The sequence below is a fragment of the Pinus tabuliformis genome, chromosome 8, assembly GCF_031772625.1.
Source record: "Pinus tabuliformis cultivar Carrire ecotype Pingquan chromosome 8, CPIR1, whole genome shotgun sequence".
NCBI classification, from domain to species: Eukaryota; Viridiplantae; Streptophyta; class Pinopsida; order Pinales; family Pinaceae; genus Pinus; species Pinus tabuliformis.
Window position 1 is genome coordinate 1,422,144,974 of NC_142294.1, and position 12,318 is coordinate 1,422,157,291.

General features: G+C 34.4%; 1 protein-coding gene across 1 annotated transcript; it reads left to right on the forward strand.

Moving 5' to 3' along the window:
* Positions 1-3,904: 3,904 nt before the first annotated feature.
* LOC149240929 (uncharacterized) lies at positions 3,905-4,852 on the forward strand. Its single transcript, XM_089370374.1, has one exon. It carries the CDS (start codon positions 3,905-3,907, stop codon positions 4,850-4,852), a length of 948 nt encoding a protein of 315 aa, XP_089226500.1.
* The last annotated feature ends 7,466 nt before the right edge of the window (positions 4,853-12,318 follow it).

A 12,318-nucleotide genomic window follows, 5' to 3' on the forward strand; every position in this document is an offset into this window, starting at 1 on the left:
ACATTTTTATTGAAAATTTCATAAGTGAGAAGAAAAGGGGGAGTATGAGATCTCGATCTTCCTCCAATCAAGGCAATCTCATTTGGGTCAATCTGATTGATCGTGTTGGTTGGAGGTCTTCGTACTGGTATGAGTCTACATGAGTACAAGATTGTAAACAAATTTTCTTATTATTAAAAGAAGACAAAGACGACAGCAGCAGGTGGTTTTCACCCACATTAGGTTTCCAACTTAAATCTTGGTGTTCATGTGTGTTTCTTACATGTGATGCTTTATTCTACTTTTACTGCATTTTCTAATAAATTACTGATGTGCTGGTTTAAGATCAACACATGATGAATTGTTTATATCACAAGTTCTCTAGATATACGCTGGTTTCTCTAATCACAGTTGCGTGTACACGCTAGTTCAATTCACTGAAGTAGCATATATAAATCTGTTCAAGAAATAAAATTATTGATATGATAATATTGATTCACCCCCCTCTCAGTATTATTTCCAACAATTTGTATCAGAGCAGGTCCTTCAGAAGAAGATTAATCGCTTGAAGGGAGATCCATCAAGATTAATAATCACGAAAGCATGGGATCCATCAGGCCGCCAATCTCCGATGTGAGAAACTTTGTTTATTGGAAAATAAGAACCACAACCTATCTACAATCTCTTAGAACACGTGTATGGGAAATTGTGGAAGGAGGATATACATTTCCAACATCAATTCCTACAAACGCGGCATGTAAAAAGAAATATGAAACCAGTGCCAAAGCTATCAATACTTTATTGGGAAGTTTGTCACAATCAAAGTTTGTCAAAGTCATGCAACTCAATTCAGCCAAAGAGATATGGGACAAAATCGTTCAGAGCTATGAAGGAGACTCTCAGGTAAAACGTGCTAAGCTTCAAACTCTCAGAATTCAGTATGAAACTCTTAAGATGAATAGTAATGAGAGTATAGCTGGTTATTTCTTACGTATAGATGAGGTCGTTAATTGTATGAAGAATTTGGGTGAAGAAATAAAGTTACCTTAGTTGAGAAAATTTTGAGATCCATGTCTGCTAAATTTGAATCAAAAGTCTCTGTCATAGAAGAAAAATAGGATCTGCAAAATATCACTATGACTCAACTTCACGGAATCCTAACTTCTTCTAAGATGAGAAAAGGAGGTCCATCAGATATGAGAGAAGCAACATTTAAAGCTTCAACAAAAGGAAAAGAAAAGGAAGAACACAATGAATCAGGACACATTTCAAAAGAAGATAAGGTAAATTTTGTCAAGAAGCTTCAACGGGGTTCTGGAAGGTTTAGAGGTAAGCTCCCTTTCAAATTCTTTGCTTGTGGCAGAGTTGGCCATTATGCTGCCAGATGTCCTCATAAAGATAAAAATGAAAAAGGAAAGGAATATGCAAAAGGGAATAGGAAACAATTTGTGAATAAAAGGAGTTACTATACTCATACAGATAGCGATGGTTTATCTAATAGTGATGAAGATGAAACTGGATAAGATTACAGACTTCTCATGGCTTATGATAGCAATGATTTTTGGGATAGTTTAGAAGAGGATAGTGATGGTTTATCTAATAGTGATGATTATAGACTTCTCATGGCTTACAACGATGATAATTTTTGGGATGCTTTAGAAGAGGAAAACTTTCATGAAGAAATCTCTAAACTCAAAATATGTTTAGAAGAAAAGAATATGATCATAGATACCTTGACATACCAACTTGCTAAAAAAGAAAAACAAAATGAAAAACTAGAATGTGAAATTATGGGTCTAAGAAAAGATCTTGAGAAAACAAAATATCTCAATATTAAATTTACTAAAGGATCAAAAACTTTAAATGAATTATCAAAGTTCAGCGTTCTCCTGTGATAAAGACAGGTCTTGGATATACTGAAGAAGCATCTCAAACACAGAAGCCGTCAACCTCCACCAAAAGCTATCTTGATGCAGCAAAGACCAGTGAACAGTATGACAATCGTCAACAAAGGTATAAAGCTGATCACCAAGTGAATCATAATAAATTTTCTCCAAGGATGAATATCAATAGAAGCCACAACCAACCTCAAACAAATCAAACTCAATTTGCTCCAAAGATGAATATCAATAGAAACTATAATCAAGAGGTAAATAGATTCGCTAGTCGCAGAAACTTCTTTAATGGGCAATGTTTTCCATGTGATTTTCGCCGAAGAATCTCTCTCTAATAAAATGTTTTTCATGTCATAATTTTGGGCACAAAGTTGCTCAATGTGTTGCTTACAAAACAATCATGACTAGAGAAGCACAAAGTCAAAGGAATGTAACAGGGATGAAGATAAGTTCCTATAATAACTTTTCTCCTCTTGAAAATGAAATAGAATGCTCAATTTGTAACAACCTTGGTCATGAATAATCTGAATGCAGGATAAAATTTTGGAAAACACCTCAAAACAAGCAAACACCATTAAATCCCAAGATATGGAAAAGGAAAGAATCTCAAACAGAAAGATGTGGCATAACAGTGGATGCTCCAAACACATGACAGGTGACAAAGAGAAACTTCACTCATATAATGCTTTAGAAAAGGAAAAGAATGTCTCATTTGGAAATGACACTCTAGCTGTCATAAAAGGTAAAGGTTTTTTGTTTTCTTGAAAGAAAAGGTTAAAGCTGGAAATGTTATGTATGTAGATGGTTTAAAGCATAACCCATTGAGTGCTAGTCAAATGTGTGATCAAGGAAATGAAATGGTGTTTCAATCAAACGGATGTGTTGTTCGTGAGCTTGATATAGGAGAGATCGTGATCAAAGATACAAGAACTCCAAACAACTTATACATACTCGAAGGAGGACAACAACAGTTCTATCTAGGTAAAAATGATGAAAACTAGTTGTGGCATAGAAGATTGGGACATCTAAGCTTTTCTCAAATAAGAAAAGCATGCAGATTCAAGGTTGTCCCTGATCTTCCAGATATCAGCATCCCTGAAAATACAATATGCAAACCATGTCAAATTGGTAAGCAAACCAGAGTTCACTTCATGGAAAAAGAAGGGTCAGCTAGTAAGCCTTTGGTTGAGAGAGGGTCGTGATTAAAATTATAGATGGAAATAGGGCTAAGAGCTTAAGAGTACTAGAAACTAGGGATTCCTTGAACTTTTTTCCAACTGTAAACAAATAAAGGATTTGTAACAGAGTTTCATTCAAATAAAAAAATTTAAAAGCTGAAATTAACCAAGCATCCAAAACTAAATTTGAAAGCAAATACAAAAAAATTGAAAGTTGAAAATAAACATTTAGCCAAAACGAAATTTAGTAACAAATATTTCATTTGTCATTAAAATGACTAATTGTATTTGTATTTGTGCTAACACTTCTATATATTGTTATATTATTAGACTAAATTCTTAATAAAATTGTAAACACTTAAACATAATATTTATTTGATAATCTATAACATAAAATTTCCAGGTAAGTAATAATGTAAAACTTAAGAAAACCTTATTTTTTCCCATATATTTCTAAAAAAAATATAGGAGAGATAATTAAGATAGGCCAGGGACTCAGCATATAACCTAGTGCGCTTATCTAATTACCCCCAATCATCCACTACGTGTATAGATCATGTTTGGGTCATTCTGCCTTATTTTGACACCACTGGTCGGCGGTGGGTGCATTCCGATTTAGTTTGACCTTTTTTTTCTTCCTAGTTAATACCATCTAAATACCCACAGTAGATTTGAACTGGTCGGAATACCTTAACCTCGCACCCATTCACCGTGAATCTAAAGCCGGGTGGGCAGTTTGAATCATATTTAACTACATTTTTTTTAATTAATGTCACCCATCGGACGATTGCGAATTACAGAAAATCTGTTCGGCAAGCGTTGAATTATCTAGGCTCTTTTCTCTGCACAAAAATGACTCATTCTCCACGTTCATCATCTTTTAAGTATGCTGATGCAAAAACTGTTGTTTACGATTCTTGCAGCGACGGACCTTCACATTCTAAATCTGAAGTACGACTTTTGGAATGTGGCTGTTGCTGTGACGAGTTTCCATCTGAAAATATAGTACAGTGCAGAAGACGACATGTAATTTGTTTTGAATGCGTACAGCGGCAGGTAGAGGAAATCCTATATGGAAATTATAAAGCAAGAGGGTGTCTGCGTTGCATGAATATGGATGGCTGTAAAAAGCCAATTCCTTTCTGTGAGATTCGGAGGGCTGTTCCGAATGATCTGATCGAAAGATATGAATCCCGCCAAGCCCAAGATGCTATAATTCATGCCAAACTGGAAAACCTGGTTTATTGTCCATTTTGCGGCATTCCATGTGAAGTGGACAAGTGTGTACAAGTTATGGAATGTCCAAACCCAAATTGTTTGAAGTCTTCATGCATCCAGTGCAAGGAGCCGAGTCACCTGCCATTACTGTGCGAAGAGAATGAAAATATATCTGAGACTGCTCATCGTAGAAAAGTGGAAGAGAGGATGACAAAGGCCATTGTAAGAGAATGTAAAACTTGCAAGGCTGAGATGGTAAAGACGGATGGATGCAATAGACTAAAGTGTGCTAGGTGTAGAACCCTAATGTGTTACCTTTGCCGACAGACCTTTACGTCCGAATATGAACACTTTTGCCAACATTCTGAAATGCGAAAACCAGGGAAACCCTTCAAAATATGCAACATTACGTGTACTTTGTGGGGAGATGAGATAGAAGATAACGTGGCACTGGATGCTAAGGAGGAAGCATTGAAAGAATTGGGTGGCAAAGAACCCAGCTTGCTCGAACAGAATATCGGACCTACTCTGGTAAAGCAATCCACTCCTGGGAGGGGCCAGAATACACGTCGGCGGCGCTAGAGGTGTTGATCTCCTTGTACAGCATAGACGTTTAGCAGTGTAGAAGTTGAGAAAAATGATGACAGTGAACGAGACGGTTGTATTTGTGGACGACCACCAATTATAAGGAGTTATTGACTGTTAAAATTCGTTAATGAATTATTGGATTAATATATAAGTGGGTTGTAGGATTGTGAACCATTTTTATGTTATAGTCACATAAGAAGTTATATTTACTATTTGACAATATTTATTAATGAATATGTAATCACCCATATTGATATTATACGTTAATGCGTAAATATTTGAGGTTGTTCATGGCTGGAACAATCACTTTGTCGTTGCTTGAGTCATTCCTCACCTTCTTTAAATAAAACAACATTGAGTTGAACCCAACAAAATATGAACGGTTAATATTGTCTTTTAACATTGTAGAAAAGGAGAGAAAATACACTCCTAGTTGATAACCCAAAAAGCTATATATTGTTGTTTTTCTATATCATAGGGAAAGCTTTTCGTTCATATACAAGAATGTCACCGTTGGAACCAAAATCCCATAAAAAGGTGGTGTAATTACTATAATAAAAAGAAATCAAATATTATATTATCCATATGAGAAAGAGAATATATATATATATAAAAGAGTTATTCATCCTTAACATTAAAGATAAGTTGAAATTGAAATGCCCAGAAGAAATTATTTTTTAATCTATGGGTACTACCATGTATTCCAGAATTAGAAAGATAATCCTAGTAGGCTCTGAATGTTAGGTAACTAATAGACCATCTTTTTTAGGCAATTGCTGAGTTTAATTTTCTTTAGGTTTCAATCCAGAAATAATTGATTAAGGTGTGACTTAGGACTTTCACTTTGGGTGAGTCATATAATTTGCTATTTGAATTCCTCATTTCTCTTTAGCTTTTCATTACATCATTGGCAACAAGCTTTCATACATCTCACAAAGGTGCCTTAGTTCCATACAATCAAGCTTTCATACATCTCACAAAGGTGCGTTAGTTCCATACAATCAAGCTTTCATACATCTCACAAAGGTGCCTTAGTTCCATACAATCATGGCCTTGCTTCTAAAAAGTGCCCATAACCCCAAATGGTTTACTTGCATTTACCACAAATTTCATAGTGCTATCACCTCTCCTTTTATTGAAATCACCCTTTTAATTCATATATAACATTGCATTTGCAAATGGGTGCATAGGAAGTAGGGAGATATAAGAGTTGTTTTCATTTACTTGAAAAAGTACTCACTCCTAGAGGTTTAGCCTAAGGTTATTCCCACAATCATTCGTTTTAGGCATCAACTATTTAATTTGATGCGAGTGGAGCTCAAAAAAAAAACTTATAAGAAACCTAAAGGCTAATGTGCTAGATTTATAGATATAAATTTTTAGAAACATAAGTGTTACCCCACAAATGTACAAATTTAACCACATCAACAACTTAGTAAAGCCAATCACATATGATGCTTTTGTTTTACGATATTGAAAATCATTAAAGTACAACCCAAATGTTACTAATGTCATTTATATCTACATCCTTTCTCTTTAAAAAAAAATCAATTTGTTTACCCTAAAAGAATTCAATCAGCTTTATCTTTTTAACTTTAGTTCTCCTCGAATCTAAGGTTGTCATGAATATGAAACATACATTTTTCTTACCAAAAGGTTATAGATTTTTTATGGATCATGATAAAGTTTTAAAGTGATTATGATATGTTACTCTTAGTGAAGTATCAAATATATCAACTATCTAGAAATCATAGGATGCAAAATGATAAGAATTAATTAGAGGAAAGTGATATTTGCTTCTTTATACTAAAAAATTTAATTTTCTTAACAAGGAATCATTCTTTCATAAGTATCTATGAAAAATAGTTTACTAAAAAAGATAAAACAATTTCATGAGTGATTTCTTTAAACTCCTCCAAAGTCTAAAATGAGAATGGGATAGTATTAGAATTAGTATTAAAAAATCACTGATCAAATTCTCTTAGGCATTTAGAATAATTCAATTTAGAAATATTCTTATGTGGACAAAAATTAAGATCTTTGTACGTAATTAGTTAATTGTTGAAGAAGGATAATTATTTTAATATAGCAGTACTTATTCACACCCTATCCTTCCTTTCATATTTCTTTTGTATGGTTTAAATAGGATATTTCAAAGAAAAAATCCTTTGCAACAAGGGTAAGTTTCTCATCTTGCAAATCTACTAAAGGAATAGGAAAAACTAAAAAACCAATAAGTCCACTAGAAATAAAAGATAAAGTAAGAAAAGTAATTAGAAAAATAAATTTAAACCTAAATCTAGTAGCTATGAATCAAGAAAGGTCCCAAACTAATATGAACCCAAGAAAACATCTTTTAGGAAGAAATATACAATATTTTCCTTTACATCATAACTCAAATTTTGTGATTATTAAAATTCAAAATTAACAATATTTTTCCATCAAAAGCAAAGATAACTAAAAGCTCCTTATATTTATTTCAAATTTATTTAGACAAGATAAACCATTTTTTTAAGTTTGATGGGACTACATCTTTATGATGTCCAATATATCACCCCGATCCAGGGGGAGAATTGAACCAGTGACTTCACATAAAGGAGTGCCTTAACAAAGCCCGAAATCACTGTCTATGCAAGACCCCATGGGCCAAGACAAACCAAACTTTATTTGCAACAAATTTAACAAATTGTTTAAAATATCTTACAGTTTAACATCTTTATGAAAAGTAGACATTTTCAAAAATTTATCACCAAAAGGTTTAAGATTATTAATTAATTCGAAAAGTGAGTTTGAAATATAAAATCAATTTAATATAACACATGACAATATTATCATCCCTCTAAAACTATATTAAATAACCTTAATTATATATGCACTTTCTTGTATCAAAGCTAAATTGTATCAAAGCTAAATTTATTGAAAAAATATCGAAATTAAAGAAACCAACAAAAATTAGCCAACTCAAATAAACTCATCCCCACTAAAAAAACTAGAAAGAAAAATAAAATGAATATCATTATAGTGAGCCTATACTAAAACATGTTGCGTGAAAAGAAGCTGAGAAAATGTTCAAAAGAAGAGAATCCATGTGCATGACTCCAAACGGAATAAATAATTTCAATACATTGAAAGGTATTGGAGTAGTCTTAATAAAATATGGAAAAAAAGTCAATACTCAAACTTTTACTAGTTGTGTATAGGACAGTAGAATCAAAACTCAAAGGAAATCTAATTAAGAGAAAACTTTCTAATTGGAATAAAACATCAAATTAGAAATCTCTAAGTGTTAATTATTATCTAAGATTTTGTACTGATTTAAAAGGAGTTGCACTAACTCTTTATTTTGTAAACTGATATTCTGTCCATTAAAAGTACTAATAGTGAATAGAAATCTAATTCAAATACGTAGAGAAACAAGCTTGAGAGTGTGACAATTAAAAATTTCCCTTTTATCAAGATATTTTGTACAATTTTTTTGGGAATTATTTAGCATGTTAAATTTTAACTTCTTTCTCTCTCATCCATGAAATTCCTTTATTGTTCAACTAAAAACTTATTTTTATAAAAAATAAGAAACAGAAAATATAAACTCGATTGGAAGGCAAGACACACAGATTTGCTTAAGTAATTCAATGATGGAAAATCAAGACAATAAGAACAAAAGTGGAGTCTGTGAAAACAATTAAGGAACAAAATTAACCAATCTAATCTACTCTACTTCTATCATATTTTATATTGACTAAAAATAAACTAGGTAAAATCAAAATACCAATGCAATCATTCATGTAACTCCAAACCTAAAATCAATTGTATATCACAAATTATGTAAAAGTTGGAGTACTCTAACATACGAAAATAAAAGAATAATATTAGTAAGAATTCTATCCATCACATGCAAGATAATTTATAAGAAACCTTTTTTGAAAATATTTCTTCAACCATATTTTAATTCTATCATAGTATCTATAATGATTGATGTATCATTGTTGGGAGAAATTTCCAAATGAGTAACATATCTTATGAAAATTGTGTATAGAATTGGTTTGAAAATATCCTCAATGTCCTGTGTTTCCCCACTGGTCGAGTTAGTAGAGGACAAATTGTGACCTAGCTCGGGACACCCAACAGGGGCATGTTGGCCTCTCCCTTAGAGAGGACAACGCCATTGGCAGGGCATGATGAAATTGAAAAAGTTTTATGACCAAATATAGGAAGATTCCACAGAGAGTCCTTTGTTTATCATGTAAAAAATGAAACAATGCCCAATACCACAAAGCCACTGTGTGAAAGAATATGAACCACCAAACTGACACCACAACTAGAGAACTAAGATGGTTAAGAGTTAACCTAGACCAAAGAGCGAAGCAGAGAAACCCCCATATACAACTACGAAGCTTGACACAAACATAGAATGTGACCCCAATTATAGAAGAGGAAAATATTGCTTCCTTCGAACCAGAAAGAAGACCCAAGCCAATAACACAATTTACCATAAACCAAAATAATACCCACACACCTGTGAAGACCAAAAATATCCCTCATGTATGAGGGTGGAGCCAAAATATGCCGCAAGTGCGAAGAGGGCATATACCCAACAAAGGCATGGAAACTATACCAAAATGTGATTGTTTGGGTGTCTGGATCCCAAGGGAAAACTAGGAGACAGAACCCAACCCACACTCGAAAATTGAAATTGTCATCTGCACTCCTCAACCAAGGCCAAAAACCTAGTGAGGTAACATGAACCTAGACCTGAACACCTTCACTCTCCTTCTGACCCAAATTCACTAACGAGACTACCAAACTAAAGCGAACCACTTCCCAAACTCTGAATTCAACCACATATTGTGTGAAGAAAATCATTGCATAAAGGGAATGAATGGAGAGACAACACATGAGGTGGAATTAATACAAATGTGGAGGAGGAGCAGGCCCTGATGGCCTCGCACGTGACACCTGTATGTCTACTTGATCACCACCAATCAGGGAAGGAGAGTCTGCTTCGAGAAGGTCTTGGAGAGTCTGAGATTCACCAGGATCTAAATCATCAGTGATTTAGGTAACATGCCATGGAATGGAAAATTCTTTGTACTGGGTCATCACTCCTCGGTTAGCCAACCAATAAACCACTTTATTTCTAGCCCAGATGACATTGCCTGTAGTGGCATATTTAAATCTTTCCAATATATGTTTCATTCTTACTAGTTAGGCCTCAAGATGCCAACTTTTTGAAATTTTGAAGATGGGAGCTCCATCAATGATCTTCGGAGTCATCTGGACCACCATTTTGGATTCCCAAACTATATGGATCCTTGAGAAATTATGTTGCATGACTAAGGTGAGGCCCTTCTCCAAAGCATTAAGTTCAACTGCATTATTAGTGGTGTATCCACAATACCTGGCGTAAACACGAGTAGGGGATCCGATGGATTTTCTCAAAACCCCACCATAACCCGCATGGCCTAGGTTGCCTTTGGATGCTCCATCGAAGTTTATTTGAATGCAACCTGGAGGAGGCCAAGAGATGTCAAAAGGGGAGGAAATTGGAGGATCCCTGATGGGAGAAGAAAAGGGCAGAGTCATGTATAGAGATAGGAGAATGGCTAGCTGTAGAGGAGTCATTTTTTCCAATTGTGAGGATCACATTTCTCTACTAGTATTGTCTCCCTGATATTTTCTTTGACTATCCCCCAAATGGAGTCACTAGAGGGAGTATAATCATGAAATATGGCTTGGTTCCTTTCTTTCTAGATATTCTAGAAGATAAATCCCAATATTATAAACCATACTCTGTTGAAAATTCAGTTTCTGAGGTATTTGATCCAAGGCATTTAGGTCCAAGGTATTGTTCCAAGGTATTTGGTCCGAGGCATTGACCCTCGGTATTTGGTCCAAGGTATTGGTCCTAAGTGGTTTTGGTCCAAGGTATTGACAAAGGATCTAAGTATATAAGGAGGATAATATCAAAGGGCTAAGTGCACAAGTAATGAATATCTTATGAAGTGTTAGATCAAAAGAAAATATGCATGTTACGGGTTTCTGATGCTTTGCTTGATTTGAACTAAGTATGCACCTAAGTGTTTCATTATGGATGAGATCTAATGATGGATCAAGATCATAATGACTTATCATTATGTGATCTAATAATGGATAGGCTAGATCTAATTGCTAACACACGTTTTATCCTTTATATGTGATTATTTGGGTATGTCTGAAGTCTGGAATTACAACGAAGTTATAAGTAAGTATTTACAGATCTGTATGCTGGTTCACTTTGTTGAAGGTGTGTATACACGCTAGTTCGGCTCTTCCATGTAGCGTATGCAAAAGAAAAACTTGATGTTCAAGGATGACAGATCTATCATATCAGTGTTGTTGTTTTTCTGTTGCCTGTCAATGAAGTCTTCTTAGATCTGAATGTAAAAATGAATGTAGTGATATTTGATATTTGATAGATTGATTGTATAAGTGAGAAGAAGTGATCTCTATTGCTACCTTTGTAAAGCTCTGTAAGTTGATAGTAGATGTTCAGTATATTGTTAGTTGGTACAGACTTGATTCAAAAGTTTATGTTTGCAGTAGCTTTGGAGGTATACGCAGGTTTGATTAATGGAAGTAGCATATACACGCATTTTGGGTTCAGCCAAGTAGCTTCTACAATCTCATACATGGTTTCTAAGGTTACAGCTTGTTCTAAATGATGATGCAGGTTTCTGGGTTTAACACAGTGTTCTGGTGACAGTGATCTGATTGTTTCATATTAACTGCATGTCGGTTGACGAAGTTTGAGTTTCTAAATTTCTGATGGGTTATTGATGAGACAAGGTCTTCATATGTCTGGATATCTCCCAGGAGCATCCAGTCTGAAAATTCATGAAACGTGGTCCTTGGTGGAAGAGTGGAGTTTTTTGTAGGCTGGCACCTATGTCTCGTAAAGATGTTGGCTAGTACAAGAGCTAGGGGGTTGTAGCTCCCTTCTAGTAGAAGCTAGAGAAAGAGAGAAGGTTGTAACCTTCTGCAGGTAGAAGCCTGCGTACTGGTATGAGTCTACATGAGTACAAGATTGTAAACAAATTTTCTTATTATTAAAAGAAGACAAAGACGACAGCAGCAGGTGGTTTTCACCCACATTAGGTTTCCACCTTAAATCTTGGTGTTCATGTGTGTTTCTTACGTGTGATGCTTTATTCTACTTTTACTGCATTGTCTAATAAATTACTGATGTACTGGTTTAAGATCAACACATGATGAATTGTTTATATCACAAGTTCTCTAGATATACGCTGGTTTCTCTAATCACAGTTGCGTGTACACGCTAGTTCAATTCACTGAAGTAGCATATATAAATCTGTTCAAGAAATAAAATTATTGATATGATAATATTGATTCAACCCCCTCTCAGTATTATTTCCAACAATTTGTATTAGAGCAGGTCCTTCAGAAGAAGCTTGATCGCTTGA

Coding starts and splice junctions, on each gene's coding strand:
- LOC149240929 (XM_089370374.1), top strand. CDS start 3,905: ATGACTCATTCTCCACGTTCATCATCTTTTAAGTATGCTGATGCAAAA.